The sequence below is a fragment of the Canis lupus genome, chromosome X (assembly GCF_003254725.2).
Source record: "Canis lupus dingo isolate Sandy chromosome X, ASM325472v2, whole genome shotgun sequence".
NCBI classification, from domain to species: Eukaryota; Metazoa; Chordata; class Mammalia; order Carnivora; family Canidae; genus Canis; species Canis lupus.
This window is the reverse complement of record NC_064281.1, coordinates 62101178-62122522: the sequence shown is the minus strand read 5'-3', so window position 1 is coordinate 62122522 and position 21345 is coordinate 62101178. Positions and strand designations below refer to the sequence as shown.

The window sequence follows — 21345 nt, the reverse complement described above, 5'->3', positions numbered from 1 at the left end:
CATTTATTGAGTGCCTTGCTTTATTCATCACTGTATAAAAACCATGAAGGTGGTACAGAAAATATAGAACAAAGGGATAGCAATGTTGTCATAGACTTTCCTATTTTAGTGTACTGATCTCTGAAAATTTGGTGCCTTCACTCAGAGAAACTGGTACCTTTATTTTTATTTTAGCTCTGAGAAGTCCAAATATGGATGTATCTTCTTCCCCAAATATTGGGTTTCGACGTAGTGGTCAGATCGAAGGTGTCCGACAAATGCATAATAATGCTCCCCGGAGCCAGATGGCCACTGAACGAGATCTCATGGCATGGAGCAGAAGAGTGGTGGTCAATGAACTAAATAGTGGAGTTAGTAGGTGAGTCAATAAGGTAACATTAATAAGAAAATTGAGAACTTTATTGTTTAGTTAGTCGATTTTATAACTAAAATTATTTTTTAATCAAGCTGAAGTTTTGTATGTTTTTCTACCTTATTCCAGTTAGTTCATTCTGTAACAACTATTTAATAATTATCTTCAATTGGCTTGGCTTTATGCTAAATGGTTTGGGAAATACAGAAAAATTAAAACATAGTCTTCCATGAATTTATAGTCTAAGTTAGAAGATAATACAAATACTATTAAGTAAGAATATGAGACCAGATGTGAGTAAATATTTCAATGATATGTAGACCCAAAATTCAACAGTGGTTCTGAGGAAAGGCCATCAATCTGATATTGGAATAGTTTGGGAATGCAATATAGGTATGTTGTAGATCCCAGTGCTTAGGGTAAATTTTGAAATGCCCTTTAAGTAGACTTCCTTGTATGAAAGGATTTTATTAGGATAAATTTTAAATTTAGAATACCTATTCCTATTTATAAATCCTAACATTTGCATTAATATCAATTCCAATTAATCCACATAGTCTGGAAGTAGATTTAGAAAAGAAGAAGAGGAACGCCTGAGTGGCTCAGTAGTTGAGCATCTGCCTTTGGCTCAGGGTGTGGTCCCAGGGTCCGGGAATCAAGTCCCACATTAGACTTTTTGCATGGAGCCTGTTTCTCCTTCCTCTTTCTGTGTCTCTGCCTCTCTCTGTGTGTCTCTCATGAATAAATAAATAAAATCTTAAAAAAAATAGAAAAAAAGAATATTTGACAGAGAACATACAATCTCTCTTAATCATGCTATCTCCTTTATCAAGCCTTTTACTGATTCATCCAACAAGTAGCAATCATAATTTAATTTCACCTTTTCTTTCTATAGCAATAATAAGAAAAAAGGAGACATAGCTAATTTATGAACTCCTGGCAGTAGAGCAATTTGAAATAATACTTTGCTCAAAATGTTAAAATACAGTTGAAAGAAGGAAGTCAAATAGATACTTGTATGCCAGTGTTCATTGCTATATTATCCATAATACTAGAACAATTGAAATAACTCCAGTGTCTGTTCTCAAATGAATGGATAAACAAATTGTGATATATACATACAAGGGAATATTGCTCAGTCATAAAAAGAATGAAGTTCTGATACCTGCTACCACACGGATAAACATTAAAAACATGCTAAGTGAAATACCAGACACAAAAAAGACAAGTAGCAGATGAAATATATATAGAGATATGAAATATCTAGAGTAAGCAGATTCATATAGACATAAAGTTGATTAGAGGTTAACAAAGACTGGTAGAAGGAGAAATAGAGAGTTACTATTTAGTGGTTACAAAGTTTGTTCGGAGTGATGAAAAAGTTTTGGAAATAGTGGTGATGGTTGTTACACAATATTGTAAATTTCAGTAATGTATACCGAAAAATGGTTAAAGTCGCAAATTTTACCTTTAAAGATTTTTTGTTATCTGACTTTAGACTGTTGGTTTGATTTTTGATGATTTTCTGTCACTTTGACATTTGTTATTAGGGTTCAGGAAGAATGTCGAACTGCAAAAGGTGACATAGAAATCAGTCTTTATACAGTTGAAAAGAAGAAAAAGCCATCTTATACTACCCAAAGGGTAAGTTTAGTATTACAGTACTTTGGGATATACTGCTTGCAAATATTTGCAGATACTGAGTTTTTCAAAGGTAGCAGTTATGTATTAAGCGGCTATTTTGCTAGTTGACTACATATAGGAAGCCTATTTTTTAACCCCAAATTGAAATACATAGCAATTATTAATAAAAAAGAATCACACACACACACACAAAAAAGAATTACACAAAGTCAGGACATCCTCCAAAATTTAGGACGTGTGGTCATTGTAAGTATAAAACATTTGTATTAAAATACCATTTTTATATGGTTAGAGTAAAACCTTAAAATTGTTGGCTGGTCACTAATCACAGTGTAAAAAAATGTTTAGATATCTTAGTAGTCACAAACCACTACCCATGGTCTAAATCTGGTCTACAGCCCATTCCTGTTAATGTAAGTTTTATTGGAACACAACCATACTTATTAACATATGGTCTATGGCTGCTTTTATATACTATAGAATTGAGTAGTTACAACATCTGACTTGCAAAGACAAAAATATTTACACTCTGTCCATTTACAGAAAAGGCCCACTCTTGGCCTACCTAATTATATAGGAGCAAAATCTGATTTATTTTGGAAAGATTCATATTCCCAGTAGAAACTTAGAAACTCCTAAGCAGGGAATCAGATTCCTATACTTCATTAGGTACATAGTAAGCCCCTTACTAGTATTCTGATATTGAACAAACTAGTGGCATAACAATGTATGTTCTTATTCCCAGATCAAACTATAACTCCTGAAAAGTATGGTAATGTGGATAGTCTAAGATGATATTAATTTTATTAAAGAAATCTAGGCAATGGGCACTGAATTTTAAAAGTGTTTTTCAGTATTGATAAACACAATTTTAGGTAAGTATCATATGAATATCGTCAAATATCCTTAGATAATATTTTTTGCCTACATTCTTAATTTTTAAATAAGCTTTGTTAGCTTATTTGATGTTCTCCAACAAGGTTATTTTCTTAGAGATTTTGAATGACTCAGATCCATGATTTATATTATTTTCTCCTGCTAAGCTGATTTGTCAAATATGTCTGAGACTAATTAACAAGGCAGTTGGGTCTGTAAACATTTTATATTAAAAATGGGAAATATTTACATATAGGATAAGAAACTGGTCCTTGATACTGATTTATTTATAAGAATTTTAAATTTGTTTACTCCAATAGCATACTACGGTTTTAACTTTTACATAAAGGTATATTATTAACATTTTATACTTGTAAAGGTTAGAAAACATAGTTTTCACGTTAATTTTAGTTAAAAATTAAATATTTTTATCGGTCTATCAAATGTAGTTTTTTAGAAAACTAAAGAAGTACATATTAAGAATTACATATACATAGGTATGATATAGATATCTTGCTTCTTGCATCTTGTAACAAACTATGAATAATATAGAATATGTAAATTCTGAGTCAGTCCATTCTTACAGCCCAAAATTTAGGCACTCTTTAACTTGATCACAAAATTTTCAAAATAGGAAAGTACTCAATATTAATGGAAGGTGGCGTAAATATACATGTATCTTGTATTTTCTTTTTGGGGATTTATTCCTAATTGTTACATCTATCCCCACCCTACCCCTGCCCAGTTGATTTGCTTTATATATGTTTGTGTTTGATCACTGGGCCTTCAATTTTTTTAAATCTATTTTCTTTCTGTTTTACAGAATGATTATCAGCCTAGCTGTGGGCGGTCTTTAAGAAGGACACAGCGTAAGCGTCAGCATACTTACCAAACACGGTCCAACATAGAGCATAATTCACAAGCATCATGTCAAAATTCAGGTGTACAGGAAGACTCAGACAGCTCCTCAGAGGTTAGATGTCTGCTATTTACTCAGTGTAATTTTTGGTTTCCCTGTTAGTATCATCACCTTGGATTTATTTTTAATAGTCATTTTAATAGAAACTAGTTCTAATGATTTTCTTTTAAGATTATTGTTTAGTAAGGCATTTAATAGGCAAATTTGAGCATTACATTGAATTCCTTTACATATATTCCCTGATTTATACCTAAGATTTTTTTTGCTTTTTTTTTTGGAGTTCAATTTGCCAACATATAGCATAACACTCAGTGCCCCCTCAGTGCCCATAACCCAGTCACCCCAACCACCCGCCCACCTCCCTTTCCACTACTCCTTGTTCATTTCCAAGAGTTAGGTGTCTCTCATGTTTTGCCACCCTCACTGATATTTTCACTCACTTTCTCTCCTTTCCCCTTTATTCCCTTTCACTAATTTTTATATTTCCAAAATGAATGAGACCATATAATGTTTGTCCTTCTCCCATTGACTAACCTCACTCAGCATAATACCCTCCAGTGCCATCCTCGTCAAAGCAAATGGTGGGTATTTGATGGTTCTAATGGCTGAGTAATATTCCATTGTATACATAGACCACATCTTCTTTATCCATTCATCTTGGGATGAACACCAAGGCTCCTTCCACATTTTGGCTATTGTGGACAATGCTGCTATAAACATGGGGGTGCAGGTGTCCTAGCATGTCACTGCATCTGTATCTTTGGGGTAAATCCCCAGCAGTGCAATTGTTGGGTCGTAGGGCAGTTCTATTTTTAACTCTTTGAGGCACCTCCACACAGTTTTCCAGACTGACTGTACCAGTTCACATTCCCACCAACAGTGCAAGAGGGTTCCCCTTTCTCCACATCCTCTCCAACATTTGCTGTTTCCTGTCTTGTTGATCTTCACCATTCCTAATGGTGTGAGGTGATATCTCATTGTGATTTTGATTTGTATTTCCCTGATGGCAAGTGATGTGCAGCAGTTTCTCATGTACTTGTTGGCCATGTCTATGTCTTCCTCTGAAATTTCTGTTAATGTCTTTTGCCCATTTCATGTTTGGATTGTTTGTTTCTTTGCAGTTGAGCTTAATAAATTCTTTATAGATCTTGGATACTAACCCTTTACATATACATATATCTTCTCCCATTCTGTAGGTTGTCTTTTAGTTTTTTTGACTGTTTCTTTTGCTGTGCAGAAGCTTTTTATCTTAAGTCCCAATAATTCTTTTTGCTTGTGTTTCCCTTGCCTTTATGGATGTATCTTGCAAGAAGTTACTGTGGCCAAATTCAAAAAGGGTGTTGCCTGTGTTCTCCTCTAGAATTCTGATGGATTCTTGTCTCACATTTAGATATTTCATCCATTTTGAATTGATCTTTGTGTATGATGTGAGAGAATGGTCTAGTTTCATTCTTCTGCTTGTGGCTGTCCAATTTTCCCAGCACCATTTATTGAAGAGACTGTCTTTTTTTCCAGTGGCCAGTCTGTCCTGCTTTGTCGAATATTAGTTGACCATAGAGTTAAGGGTCCACATCTGGATTCTCCATTCTCTTCCAATGATCTATGTGTCTGTTTTTGTACCAGTACCACACTGTCTTGATGACCATAGCTTTGTAGTATAACCTGAAATCTGGCAGTGTGATGCACCTAGCTCCGGTTTTCTTTTTCAATATTCCCCTGGCTATTCGGGGTCTTTTCTGATTCCACACAAATCTTAAGATTATTTGTTCCAACTCTCTGAAGAAAGTCCATGGTATTTTGATAGAGATTGCATTAAACGTGTAAATTGCCCTGGGTAACATTGACATTTTCACAAAATTAATTCTGCCAATCCATGAGCATGGAATATTTTTCCATCTCTTTGTGCCTTCCTCAATTTCTTTCAGGAGTGTTTTGCAGTTTTTAGGATATTGAGTCTTTACCTCTTTGGTTAGGTTTATGCCTAGGCATCTTATGCTTTTGGGTACAATTGTAAATGGCATTGACTCCTTAATTTCTCTTTCGTCAGTCTCACTGTTAGAGTTTAGAAATGCCACTAATTTCTGGGCATTGATTTTGTATCCTGCCACACTGCCGAATTGCTGGATGAGTTCTAGCAATCTTGGGGTGGAGTCTTTTGGGTTTTCTATGTACAGTATCATGTCATCTCCAAAGAGGGAGAGTTTGACTTCTTCTTTGCCAATGTGAATGCCTCTTTTTGTTGTTGCCTGATAGGTGAGGCTAGGACTTCTAGTACTGTGTTGAATAGCAGTGGTGAGTGTGGACATCCCAGTCTTGTTCCTGATCTTAGGGAAAAGGCTCCCAGTGTTTCCCCATTGAGAATGATATTTGCTTTGGGCTTTTCGTAGGTGGCTTTTAAGATGCTGAGGAATGTTCCCTCTATCCGTATACTCTGAAGAGTTTTGATCAGGAATGGATGCTGTATTTTGTCAAATGCTTTCTCTGCATCTATTGAGAGGATTATATGGTTCTTATTTTTTTTTCTTGGTGATATGATCTATCACATTGATTGCTTTACGAGTGCTTAACCAGCCTTGCATCCCAGGGATAAATCCCGCTTGCTCATGGTGAATAATCTTCTTGATGTACTGTTGGATCCTATTGGCTAGTATCTTGGTGAGAATTTTTGAATCTGTGTTCATCAGGGATATTGATATATAATTTTCCTTTTTTTGTGAGGTATTTGTCTGGTTTTGGAATTAAGGTGATGTTGGCCTCATAGAACGAATTTGGAAATATTCCATCTCTTTCTATCTTTCAGGAAGAGCTTTAGTAAAATAGGTATTCTTTCTTCTTTATACTTTTTATAGAATTCCCCTGGGAAGGTATCAGGCCCTGGACTTTTCTGTCTTGTGAGGCTTTTGATGAGTGCTTCCATTAATTCCCTGGTTAACGACCTGTTCAGATTTTCTATTTCTTCCTGTTCCAGTTTTGGTAGTTTGGGGTTTTCCAGAAATGCATTCATTTCTTCTAGATTGCCTAATTTATTGGCGTATAGCTGCTCATAATAAGTTTTTAAAATCGTTTGTATTTCCATGGTATTGGTGGTGATCTCTCCTATTTCATTCGTGATTTTATTAATTTGAGCCTTTTCTATCTTCTTTCTAATAAGGCTGGCTATTGGTTTATCTCTATTATTAATTCTTTCAAGAACCAACTCCTCGTTTTGTTGATCTGTTCCACAGTTCTTCTGGTCTCTATTTCATTGAGTTCTGCTCGAATCTTTATTAACTCTCTTCTTCTGCGGGATGTAGGATCTATTTGCTCTTTTTTCTCCAGCTCCTTTAGATGCAAGGTTAGCTTATGTATTTGAGTTCTTTCCAGTTTTTGGCTGGATGCTTGTATTGCGATGTATTTCTGCCTCAGGACTGCTTTTGCTGTATCCCAAAGATTTTGAATGGTTGTATCTTCATTCTCATTAGTTTCAATGAATCTTTTTAATTCTACTCTAATTTCCTGGTTGACCCTTTCATCTTTTAGCAGGATGCTCTTTAACATGCATGTGTTTGAATTTCTTCCAAACTTCTTGTGATTTGATTCTAGTTTCAAAGCATTATGGTCTGAAAATATGCAGGTGACAATCCCAATCTTTTAGTATCAGTTGAGACCTGATTTATGACCCAGTATGTGGTCTATGCTGGAGAAAGTTCCACGTGCACTTGAGAAGAATGTGTATTTAGTTGCATTTGGAAGGAAAGTTCTGTAAATATCTGAAATCCCTCTGGTGCAGTGTATCATTTAATGCTCCTGTTTGTTTGGAGATGTTGTACTTAGAATATATGTCAATTACAGTGATCCCTGTGTTCAAGTCTCCCAGTATAAGTGTATTATTATCTAAGTATATCTTAGCTTTGGTTATTAATTGATTTACCTACTGGAAGCTCCCACATTAGGGGCATAAATATTCATGATTGTTAAGTCCTCTTGTTGGATTGATCCTTTTAGTATGATATCATATCCCTCTTTATCTCTTACTATAATCTTTGGGATAAAGTATAATTTTTCTGATATGAGGATGGCTACCCCTGCTTTCTTTTGAGGACCATTTGAATGGCAATGGTTCTCCAACCTTTTATTTTCAGGCTGTAGGTGTCCTTATGTCTCAAATGAGTCTCTTGTAGGCAGCAAATAGATGGTCTTGCTTTTCTACCCAGTCTGAAACCCAACCCCTTTTGATGCGATCATTAAGCCCATTCATGTTCAGAGTTACTATTGAAAGATATGAATTTAGTTCATCATGATACCTATTCAGTCCCTGTTTTTTTGAATTATTTCCTTGGACTTCCTCTTGCTTTTACAGTGTCCCTCTTAATATTCCTTGCAGAGCTGGTTTGGTAGTCACATATTCTTTCAGTTCCTGCCTATCTTGGAAGCTCTTTATCTCTCCTACTATTCGGAATGAGAGCCTTGCTGGATAACGTATTCTTGGCTGCATGTTTTTCTCATTTAGGACCCTGAATATATCCTGCCAGACCTTTCTGGCCTGCCAGGTCTCTGTGGAGAGGTCTGGTGTTAACCTAATACTTCTCCCCATAAGGTTTAGGGATCTCTTGTCTCTTGCTGCTTTAAGGATCTTCTCTTTATCTTTGGAATTTGCAAGTTTCACTATTAAATTTCAGGGTGGTGAACAGTTTTTATTTATTTTAGTGGGGGATCTCTCTATCTCCTGCATCTGAATGCCTGTTTCCCTCTCCAGGTTAGGAAAGTTCTCAGCTATGATTTGTTCTAATACACATTCTGGTCCTCTGTCTCTTTTGGTGGCCTCTGGAATCCCAATTGAACATAGATTTTTTTCCTTCTGAGGCTGTCATTTATTTTCCTGAACGTTTCCTCATGGTCTTTTGATAGTGTTTTCCTTTTTTCCTCAGCCTCCTTCCTTGCCATCAACTTGTCTTCTATGTCACTGACTCGTTCTTCTACCTCATTAACCCTTGTCATTAGGACCTCCAGTTTGGATTGCGTCTCATTTAATTGATTTTTAATTTCGGCCTGATTAGATCTAAATTCTGCATTCATGAAGTCTGTTGGTACCTTTATGCTTTTTCCAGAGCCACCAGTAGCTTTATAATAGTGCTTCTGAATTGGCTTTCTGACATTGAATTGTAATCCAAATTCTGTAACTCTGTGGGAGAGAGTACTGTTTCTGATTCTTTCATTTGTGGTGGGTTCTTCCTTCTAGTCATTTTGCTCAGTGCAGAGTGGCTAAACACAAGTTGTACTGTTTAAAGGTAGGAAAGAAGGGGGAAAAGGAGGGGGAAACAAACAGAAAACAAGAAACAAAGAGGTGTATCCTCTGAATCTGTGTACTATAAGTCCCTTGACTTCCCCTGGAGCTTTCCAGTGCTGCTTGGTTAAGATCTAGCTCTTCCCCTGTCCTTCCATGTTGTCTCTGCAGGAGGTTCCTGCTGTGCTGATTCTCAGGTGTGTGCACCTGGGGGTGCTGCCCCACCCCTGCCAGGTGCATGGTTCATTGGGAGCTGTTTATATTATGAGGCCCCTGTTTCCTAGCAGTCCTGCTCAGTCCCAGGCACAAGGTGACACCAAGAGGAATAACAACAGTGGTGGTGGCCATCTCTCCCGCCCTAGAGTCTGCTCCAGCAGTAGCTACTGCAGTCTCCCATTCTGCAGGGGCCTGGATGCTCCAGTGGCAGGGCCCCTGATCTGTACAGCTCGGGGCCACCTGGTGGCAGGACTGTCCTCACTCTCCTGTGCCCTCTTGGCCTCCGCTTGTCCCAAGGGGAGTGCTGGATCTTGGGCTGTGTCTCCTGGCATGTTGGGCTCTGGGGTCTGCGCTGCTGGAATTGCGTTCCCGGCCGCGCAGCCCCCTCCACGTGGAGCCGCCGCCTGAGCTGCTGCCTGGGCTGCTCCCTGGGCCCTGCTGCGTCCATGCTCCAGCCCTTTAATTAGCTCAGTCTATGGTGCGTGGCATGCTCTCCCCGGGTCTCATTTCCTCTGTTAGTGTCCCCAGGATCCTGGGAGCTCCACTGGCCCTCCTGGGATCTTGCTCGAGCTCCCTGCAAGTGCCTTTCCATCTGAGAAGATTGGTAAAGTTCCTGCTTCTCCGGACTGGGATTTCCTGTCCTGGAGGCACACCTGGCCTTAGCCTGGCTCCTCGCGGGGACCCCTCCCCCACTGGATGCTTTTTAGTTATATTTTTCTATCTTCCTACCTTGATAGAAGCGCGAACTCTTCTCAATGTAGCATTCAAGCTGTTCTCTCTTTAAACCTCAGGCCGAATTCTTAGGTTTTCAGGGTGATTTGAAAGTTATCTAGGCAAGTTGGTGCGGCCAGGTGACTTGGCCTACTCTTCTGCCATTTTTCTCCACTCCCAATAAGATTTTTTTTTTGAGAGCATAAAATATGCCAGTAAAGTTGACTTTCAAGGACACCTGGGTTGCTCAGTGGTTAAGTGCCTGCCTTTGGCTCAGGGTGTGATCTGGGAGTCCTCAGACTGAGTCCCACATCGGGCTCCCTGCATAGAGCCTGCCTGTCTCTCTGCCTCTCTGTGTCTCTCATGAATAAATAAATTCCTTAAAAAAAAACTTTGATTTTTGGACAGTGAGAGGTAATTTGCCCAGAAATAAAAAGTGGAATATAAACAGTGATAGTTTACAGTCCCAGACCTGGTTGACTGTGTATTCACCTGAATACGTAGATTTTCCTTTATTGTTGACTTTGTCAGTCTTGGAAATTACTAAGTGATGGCTTCTTTCAGTCCTACTTTTTTCATGGTAAAGAATAGAGTATTAGAATAGAGAAGGACAAACATTATATGGTCTCATTCATTTGGGGAATATAAAAAATTGTGAAAGGGAATAAAGGGGAAAGGAGAAAAATGAGTGGGAAATATCAGAAAGGGAGACAGAACATGAAAGACTCCTAACTTTGGGAAACGAACTAGGGGTGGTGGAAGGGGAGGTGGGCGGGGGGGTGAGGGTGACTGGGTGACGGGCACTGAGGTGGGCACTTGATGGAATGAGCACTGGGTGTTATTCTCTATGTTGTCAAATTGAACACCAATAAAAAATAAATTTATTAAAAAAATAAAACTTGTAATGAACTTTGGACATCAGAAATAAACAAACATTACATTAAATAAAAACAAAAAAAAAGAATAGAGTATACCAATTCTTTTCTTCCTTTCTTCTGCAATCCTGTCCTTTTGTCTCTTTAGTTGTTAAGTGGATAATGTCAGTTTAATCAATCATTGGCAATATATGGCACTCCTATCATTTTTTCAGCTTTCACAGTTGTTTAATTCTTATCAATGACGCCCTTCCTTCTCTCCCCCACCTATGAAAATCTTGAACTAAAAAGAATGGTCAGATATTGAGGAATGTTGTTACCTTTCTCATGTGATAATAGTGGTGTGGTTTTGTTTTAAAAAAGAATCCTAATCTTACTAAATGTTCGTAGTTAAAATGGGTTTTTTGTAAGGATTTACTTTCAAATAATTACTTGGGTATGAGTCATTTGGTCATGGTACAGATAAAACAAGACAGGCAGCGAGTTATTGTCTAAACTGGAGATTGTGTACACAAGGGTAATTTATTCCCTCTATTTTGGTATGTTTGATATTTCACATAATAAAAAGTTTATTAAGTTTTATGGAGAATAGTTATATTAACTTGGCAGAGGCATATAGATATTTTTTAAACAATGATCTTAATATTTAAGAGGGTTATATTTGAGAACCTTAAGGAGTCTGTTCAGTCTTTGAAATAATAAAAGATGTCCCATATCATTAAGATAGTAGGTGTTAGAAAGTTTTTAATACCTGGTAGGCTTAGTTGTGAGTTACAGTTATATGTAGAAAAATGATTATGTCCATTGTTAAAAATTTATTTATTTTAGAGAGAGAGAGAATGAGTGAGTGAAGGGGCAGAGGGAGAAGGAGAGGAAAGAGAGAATATCAAGCAGACTCCCCACTGATCACATGCCCATCATGTGGCTCAATTCCACATTCATGAGGTCACAATCTGAGCTGAAACCAAGAGTCACATGCTCAACTGACTGAGACATCCAGGTGCCCCCAGATTATGTGTATTTTAACTGGATTGTTGGTTAGAGGAAATACAAAAAGTGTTATAAAACAGGTAGTGTGTGCTAATTAATAATATGCTGATTAATAACCATGTATCTCAATTGCTGGCTCCTTGTTGCAGGAAGATGAAACTGTTGGCACAAGTGATGCTTCTGTAGAGGATCCTGTTATTGAATGGCAAAGTGAAAGTTCTTCCAGGTAGTTTTAATGGTTTTGATTTGGTCAAAATTATTTGAGCATTTTAAATTTAATGTGAAATTGTGTTCTTGTAAGACTCTGGTAAAACCAGAGTTAAAATAGTATTTTATAATGGAAAGGCTGCTTGGTTGGAAATCCAGAGACTTGTTTTATCCTGGTTCTGCCAATATCTTTTTGGGCATGTCACTACACATTAGTTTCCTCATTTCTAAAATAAGTTGCTTTGTAAATTCAAAACTCTGCATCTTAGCAGGCTATATTTAGTTGAGTTTTAAAACAGCTATATTTAACCATTTCCAGGGATTAGGGGCATCTTTATTAAAGGAAGCTTTTGTGACTTGGACAGGAAGTTTGAATTTTAAATTCTGTTATGGGAAATGAACTACTATACTTTATCCAAGAAGCATTTCACTGAAATAACTTAAATAATGATCAAAAATCTATATTGATATTTTTCTGTTCAGTTAGAATTAAATCAAGCATATTATTTATAATGCTATTTTATTACAAAATGATCATCTTTCAATTAGGATGCAAAACTATTCCTTTTCTAAACTTACATATTCATAATTTTGATATCTTTATAGTGATTCATCAAGTGAATATTCTGATTGGACAGCAGATGCTGGAATAAATTTGCAGCCTCCAAAAAGACAGACCAGACAGGCAACACGGAAAATATGCAGCAGCTCTGAGGAGGAGAATTTGAAGTCACTAGAAGAAAGGCAAAAGAAACCTAAACAAACTAGAAAGAAGGTTTGTAAATTTACAAGTTGTTTTTGTTGTTTTTGTTTTTGACTTTGACACTTGAATAATAGTAACAGTTGACTTTTCTCTAAAAATAACATTCCATCTGGGAAACTAAGTAAAATTGTTTAAAATTACTTTAAAATAAAAAGAATTTCATTTTTTTCTGTTATCAAAAGTAGAAGCCAGAATATCTTCATTCTTATTTTAGTCATTATTAAATTAAAAGATTGGTAATCACTTCTCAAAATATAGTAGAGTTTTACATAATAAGGTACTATAATAAAAAAGTGTTATTCTTGTCATATTTCTGTTCATAAATTTCTTTTAAATATTCATTTATTTATTTATTTGAGAGAGAGAGAGAGAGAGCACTAGTCGGGGAAGGGGCAGAGAGAGAGGAAGAGAGAGAATCCCAAGCAGATTTGCCACTAAGCATGGAGCCTGACCACATGGGGCTCAATCTCACTGATTATGACCTGAACTAAAATCAGGAGTCAGACACTCAACTGACAAGCCACCCAGGTGCCCCTCTATACATTTTTGACTTATAAAATGGAAGAGTATAATAAATCACATAGGACTACTTCCATTTCTTTATATATTTTATTTCATCCCAATGATGGTTTCTCTTCCTCACTATAATTTCATTTTTACTAGGTAAAGACTTAATCCACATAGTTATTTGAATATTCATTTAAAAAATTATTTTGTACATATTCTGTATCCTGTTGCTTTAGTAGATAGAATTGTCTTCTTGATTGTTACAATTTTACTGTCAAAAAGATCCTGTGTTACTTATACTCAAATTCACATGGTATTCTAGGGATGTGAAACTATGTGGTTCTTACATAGTATATAATGTCATATTATTATCTGTCAGCCAAAATTAAGCAACATATTAAAGAACTCACTAGATTATCTTTTTGTTTTAAAATTGTATATAATTGATAAATGAAAAATTTTTAAATTTGTATATTTTAGGTTTTATTATAAACTGATTTTTTTTAACATTCTGTTATTTTTCATACTACTGTCATATATTTATGGCTTGTATATTTGTGAACTATATTTTAGAAAGGAGGACTGATTTCTATGGCAGGTGAACCCAATGAAGAATGGTTTGCCCCTCAGTGGATTTTGGATACCATACCACGACGTTCCCCATTTGTCCCACAGATGGGAGATGAGGTAATTGTTACCTATTATAACTTTTTCTCTTGGAACCTCAAGAGCACTCATTTTAATCAGTCTTAGGGCATTTATATTCTCAATTCTATTATAGTTATATGTACATTGTCTTAACTGCACTCCTCCATTATGTATTCTTGTGGACAGTGACGGAATCTTACTAATTTTTTTATTGTTTGTTTTATCAAAAACCTACCTCCATGCTTCAGATACAACATATAATACAAAGAAAGAGTTTGGTTAAAGAGGAACAATGCCTTTATTGCCTTCCCAGGCAAAGGAGGCTACAACAGGGTACGGTCTTCAAAAATTACAAGTCTCCTGGATGAAGGAGTTAGGGGTTGTTATAGGGAAATACAGAATCGAGGTGGTTTTGATAGGAATTGTCTACTTCCTACCACTACTTTTGTCATGTCTTTAGAGTGGTAACAAGTTCCTGAAACAAAAGGCTAAGAAAGGAGGAGGAAAGGTTTGCAGAGAAGAGGTAGAAGGTTACTTTAAAATCTAGATACATTATTATAGCCATTTTGATTTCTGTTCAAATTTATGCTTTTAAGTGGTTTCATTTGTAGTACTTAGCACAGATTCTTCAATATCTTAGATGCTCAGAGAATATTGAAATAAATTGGTTGGCTTATGAAGTCATGAAAATAATTGTCTTTATTTTTAGCTTAATTGCTGCTTAGTAAAATTAAGTGTTATTTTGATCCTAATTCAAGTCCTAATAATCTTTTAAAAAAGCCCATGCTCGACCTGATAGAAAATACATTAGAGGACAATTGCCCCTTTCAGTGATTAGAAGAATGTCATTTTATGGGCAGGTACTTCCTACTGAGCCTATGATTGAATAACATTGCCATATTTATCACTGGTCAGTTAAAAATAGATTTAAATTCTATCTTGTGAGAAAATTTTTATTTCCTTATGAAAATTATAGTAACATTGTAATATTTAACTAAAATTGGCTTGCATACTCTCTGATATACTGAATAATCATTCATTTCTGAGTGATTAAATGCTTACAGTTTTCAAGACTAATAATAGGAATATGATATTGTCTTTATAACAAAAGAAGGGGCAATACTTTGCAAATGGATCTAAAAGTCATGGGACCAATAAAAATTTCACCAAATGTTTCTAAATTTGCCTGTTTTAATATTTTATACTAGACATAGTGATCAAGCAGTCTTATAAATGAAGAATTACTTTGCAATTACCTTTTAATATTATAAAATTTTGATTAGCACTTCCCCGATGATTAGTGATGTTGAGTATCTTTTCACATGTGTATTGAAGATCTGTGTATATTCTTTCGAAAAGTATCTATTCATGTCTTGTGCCCATTTATGAATTGAATTATTTGATTTTTGGGTGTTGAGTTTTATAACTTCATATATTTTGGATATTAACCCTTTATCAGATAGGTTATTTGCAAATATCTTTTCTCATTCCATTGGTTGCCTTTTAGTTTTGTTGATTATTTCCTTTGCTCATAGAAATATTTCATTCTGATGTGGTCCCAACAGTTTATCTTTGCATGTTTCCCTTGACTCAGAAGACATATGTAGAAAGAAGTTACTATACCCAATATCAAAGAAATTAGTGCCTCTGTTCTCTTCTAGGATTTTTATAGTTTGAGGTCTTAAGAAAACCGTAGAAGATAATGGGGAGTCTATTACTGTAGAGATAAAAGAGCTAAAACTAGTCAGGCTGAAATAAAAAAATGCTATAACTGAGATGTGAAACAAATTGGATATAATGATGAGGATGGGAGAAGAACAAATAAGTGATATAGAAAATAAAATAATTGAAAATAATGAAGCTGAAAATAACAATGAAAGGAAAATATTGGATCATGACTGTAGACTTCGGGAACTCAGTGACTCCATAAAGCATAATAACATTCATATTATAGGGGTCCCAGAAGAAGGGAGGGAAAAGGTGGCAGGTTTATTTGAGCAAATTATAGCTGAACACTTAATCTGGGGAAGGAAACAAAGATTGAAATCTAGGAGATGGAATTCCCACCAAAATCAACAAAAGCAGACCAATATGAAGACATATCGTAGTAAAATATGCAAAATACAGAGATAAGGAAGACATCCTGAGATCAGCAAAGGAAAAGAAATTCCTAATTTACAAGGGAAGACAAATCATGTTACCAGAAGACTTGTCAACGGAATCATGGCAGGCCAGAAGAGAGTACCATGATATATTTTCATATTTTCCCCATTCAGCCATAATACCTGATCCAATAAGGCCTTCCTTCAGAATAAAAGGAGACATAAAGAGTTTCCCAAACAAACAAAAACTAAAGGAGTTTGTGACCACTACAGTAGCTCAAGAAATAGGAAAAACACTTTGAGTGGGAAAGTAAATCCAAAGGCAAGAAAGACTAGACAGAAACAGAGAAAATCTCCAGAAACAACAAGGTAACATAGGTAATGGCACTAAATTTATAGCTATTAATAATCACTCTGAATGTAAATCAACTAACTACTTCAGTTAAAAGACATAATGTATCTGAATGAATCAAAACATAAGATCCATCTATGTGCTGCCTACAATAGGCTCACTTTAGACCTAAAGACACATACAGACTAAAAGTGAAGGGATGGAGAGCCATCTATCATGCTTATAGATTTCAAAAATTCTGGAATAACCATACATACATCAAACAAACTAGATTTTGAACCAAAGATAATGTAACAAGAGATGAAGAAGGGCACTATATCATAATAAAGTGATCTATCCAACAAAAAGCCCTAATATACATTTGAATATTTATGCTGCCAACTTGGTAGCACCCAAGTATATAAATGGGTTAAGAACAAACATAAAAACTCAGTGATAATAATACAAATGTATTATGAGACTTTAACACCCCACTTATGGCAATGAACAGATAACCTAAGCAGAAAATCAACAGGGAAACAATGGCTTTGAATGATAGACTGAATGAGATAGATATAACAGATATATTCAGGATATTTCATCCTAAAGCACCAGAATACACATTCTTTTTGAAAGCACATGGAATGTTCTCTGGGATAGATCACATATGGGGTTACAAATCAGGCCTCAACAAATACAAAAGGACTGAGATCGTACCATGCATAGTTTCTGACCATGATCCTATGAAACATGAAGTCAGCCACAAGAAGAAATTTGGACAGACCACACATACATGGGTATAAAAGAACATCGTACTAAAAAAATGAATTTGGTTAACCATGAAATTAAAGAAGAAATAAATACATGGAAACAAATGAAGATGAAAACACAATAATCCCAAACTTTTGGCATGCAGCAAAAGCAGTCACAAGAGGGAAGTATATACAAAACAAGCCTACTTCAAGAAGCAAGCAAAGTCTCAAATACACAACCTAACCTTACATTTAAAGGACCTAGAAGTGGTACAGCAAATAAAGCCTAAAGCCGGCAGAAGAAGAGAAATAATAAAGATTAGAGCAGAAATAAAAGATATAGAACAAAGAAAAAGGGCAGCCCGGGTGGCTCAGCGGTTTAGCGCTGCCTTCGGCCCAGGATCGAATCCCACGTCGGGCTCCCAGCATGGAGCCCTCTGCCTGTGTCTCTGCCTGCCTCTCTCTCTCTGTGTGTGTCTCTCATGAATAAATAAATAAATAAAATCTTTAAAAAAAGAAGAAACAAAACCAATAAAACAAATCAGTGAAACTAGGAACTGATTCTTCAAAAGAATTAATGAAATTAAAAAACCTGGGCAGCCCTGGTGGCCCAGTGGTTTAGCACCGCCTTCAGCCCAGGGCAGGATCCTGGAGACCCGGGATCGAGTCCCACGTCAGGTTCTCTGCATGGAGCCTACTTCTCCCTCTGCCTGTGTCTCTGCCTCTCTCTCTCTCTCTCTCTCTGTCTCTCATGAATAAATAAATAAAATCTTTAAAAAAGAAAGAAATTGAAAAACCTCTAGCTAGATTTATTTAAAAATAAAGAGAGAGAGAGAGAGAGAGAGAGAAGAGAGAGAGAGATAAAGGACCCAAATAAATAAAATCATGAATGAAAGAGGGGAAATCACAACTAACACCACAGAAATATAAAAACTTATGAAAATGTTATGAAAAATTATGCCAGAAGTTGGGCAATATGGAAGAAATGGATAAATTCCTAAAAATGCATAAACTACCGAAATTGAAACAGGAAGAAATAGAAAACTTGAAGATATGAAAAATCACCAAAAAATTAAATCAGTAGTCACAAATCTCCCAACAAACAAAAGTCCAGGGCCAGATGGCTTCACAGAGGAAGTCTACCAAACATTTAAAAAAGAGTTAATACCTATATTCACCAAACTCTTGGAAAAAATGGAAGGAAAATTTCCAGAGTCATTCTATGATACCAGGCTTACCTTGATACCAAAATCAGACAACAACCCCACTATAGGGGTACCTGGGCAGCTAAGTCAGTTAAGCACCAACTCTTCGTTTTGGTTGAGATCATGATTTCAGGGCCATGGAATTGATTTCTATGTTGGGCTCCACACTCAATATGGAGTGTGCTTATCCCTCTTCCTCTGCTCCTTCCACTGTTCATTCTCTCTCTCTCTCTCTCTCTCTCTCTCTCTCTCTCTCTCTCAAAAATAAAAAATAAAAAAATAAAAAGACCCCATTAAAAGTGAGAATTATAAGCTTGTATCCCTGATGCATATGGATGCAAAAATTCTAAAGAAGGTCCTAGCAAATTGAATCTAACAGTACTTAAAAGAATGATTCACCAGTCATGGGATTCATTCCTGGGTTACAAGGGTAATTCAGTATTTGCAAATATATCAACATGATAACACCACATTAATAAAAGAAAGATCAAGAACCATTTCATTTTCTCAATAGATGCAAAAAAGCATATGACAAAGTACAGCATTCATTCTTGGGAATAAAATGACCTCAACAAAGTAGGGATAGAGGGAACATACCTCCACATAATAAAGTCTGTATATGAAAGACCCATAGCTAATATCATCTTCATTGGGGAGAAACAGAGAGTTTCCTCTACATCAAGAAGACAGGGATGTTCATTTTCACCACTGTAATTTAACATACCTGAAAGTCCTATCCACAGGAAAGAAAAAAGTAATAAAAAGCATCCAACTCAGTGAGGAAGAATTAAGTTTTACTCTTTGCAAATATCCTGATGCCCTGTAGAAATCCCAAGAGACCCCACCAAGAAGTTCCTAGAACTGATACACAAAATCAGTAAACTTGAAGAATACAAAATCAGTGTACAAAAATATTTTGCATTTATATACACCAGAAATGAAGCAACAAAAATAAATCAAGGAATCCATCCCATTTCCAGTTGTACCAAAAGCCAAAAGAGACCTATGAATAAACAACCTATCCACAGACGTAAAAGATCTGTACTCTGGAAACTAGAATAATTATGAAAGAAATTGAAGAGGACACAAAGAAATTGAAAAATGTTCTATGTTCATGGATTGGAAAAACATATTGTTAAAATGTCTATACTACCCTAAGCAATCTGCACATTTAATGCAATCCCTATCAAAATTCCACCAGCATTTTTAACTGAGCTAGAACAAACTATCCTAAAACTTGTGTGGAACACAAAAGACCCTGAATAGCCAAAGCAGTCTTGAAAAAGAAAAGCAAAGCTGGAGGCATCACAGTTCCAGACTTCAAGCTCTATTACAAAGCTGTAGCAATCAAGACAGTTGGTAAATTGAACACCAACAAAAAATAAATTTATTAAAAAAAAAGACAGTATGTGACTGGCAGAAAAACAGACACATACATCAGTGGAACATAGTAGAGAACCAAGAAATGCACCCGTAACTAGATAGTCAACTAATCTTTGACAAAGTAGGAAAGAATATCCAATGGAAAAAAGACAGTCTCTTCAACTCATGGTGTTGGAAAAACTGGACAACAACATTCAGAAGTATGAAACTGGTACACTTTCGCACACCATATAAGAAGCTAAATTCAAAATGGATGAAAGACCTAAATGTCAGACAGGAATCCATCAAAACCATAGTGGAGAACCGTGGAGAAACCATTTTGACATTGGCTATAGCAACTTCTTACTAGACATGTTTCAGGAGGCAAGGGAAAGTAAAGCAAAAAATGAACTATTGAGGCTTCATAAAGATAAAAAGCTTCTGTACAGCAAAGGAAACAACAAAACTAAAAGGCAGCCTTTGGAATGGGAGAAGATATTTGCAAATGACATATCTGATAAAGGGTTAGTATCCATAATATATAAAGAACTAATAAAACTCCACACCCAAAAAACAAATAATCCTGTTTAGAAATGGGCAGAAGACATGAATAGACATTTTTCCAAAGAGAATCTTCAGATGTCTAACATCCATGCACATGATAAAATGCTCAAGATGTCATGATCAGTGAAGTATAAATCAAAAACCATGATGAGATACTACCTCTCACCTGTCACAATGGCTAAAATTAACAACACAAACAACTCCAACAGATGTTGGAGAAGATGTGGAGAAAGAGGAATACTGCAGTGTTGATGGGTATGCAAATTGGTATAGCCACTCTGGATAACAGTTTGGGGGTTCCTCAACAAGTTAAAAATAGAACTACCCTAAGACCCAGCAATTCAGTACTAGGTATTTATCCAAAAGATACAGAATTACTGATTCAAAGGAGCACCTGCACTCCGATGTTTCATTTATCAACAATAGCCTAATCATGGAATGAGACCAAATGGCCTTTGATTGATGAATGGATAAAGAAGTGGCATATATATACAATGTAGCATTACCCAGCCATCAAAGGGAATGATATCTGACCATTTGCAACAATGTGGATGGAGCTAGAGTATTTATGCTCAGCAAAATAAATCAATCATATAAATACAAATACCATATGATTCCACTCATGTGGAATTTAAGAAACAAAACAGATGAACATAGGGAAAGGACAAAAAAAGAGGGGGAAGCAAACCATAAGAGACTGTTAAATATAGAGAACAAACTGGGTTACTAGAGGAGAGGTGGAGAGTGGATGAGCTAAATGGGTTATGGGTATTAGGGAGGGCACTTCTTGTGAGCACACTGATACCATCCATGTATTACTGATACATGTAAGTGATGAATCACTAAATTCTACTCATTAAACCAATATTACACTATAAGTTAACTAACTAGAATTTAAATGATAGCTTGAAACAGACAAAAATGAAATTATATGGTTTTTATCCTTTCTCTCATTAATAAGATTAATTACGTGATTTGCAAATATTGAACCACCTTTGAAACCCAGGAATAAATCCTACTTGATATTCGTGAATTATTTTTGAATGTTTTGTTGGAAG

General features: G+C 35.9%; 1 protein-coding gene across 4 annotated transcripts in view; it reads left to right on the top strand.

Annotated features, from left to right (window-relative positions):
- The window catches only part of BRWD3 (bromodomain and WD repeat domain containing 3), a 200138-nt gene that overhangs the window by 132691 nt on the left and 46102 nt on the right, over positions 1 to 21345 (top strand). For all 4 annotated transcript variants that reach the window (XM_035711728.2, XM_035711729.2, XM_035711726.2 and 1 more), the window contains 6 exons: positions 175 to 358; positions 1903 to 1996; positions 3696 to 3845; positions 11996 to 12072; positions 12660 to 12828; positions 13897 to 14010. In XM_035711728.2, the coding sequence (XP_035567621.1) occupies positions 175 to 358; positions 1903 to 1996; positions 3696 to 3845; positions 11996 to 12072; positions 12660 to 12828; positions 13897 to 14010 (788 nt within the window). The remainder of the gene's footprint in view (positions 1 to 174; positions 359 to 1902; positions 1997 to 3695; positions 3846 to 11995; positions 12073 to 12659; positions 12829 to 13896; positions 14011 to 21345) is intronic.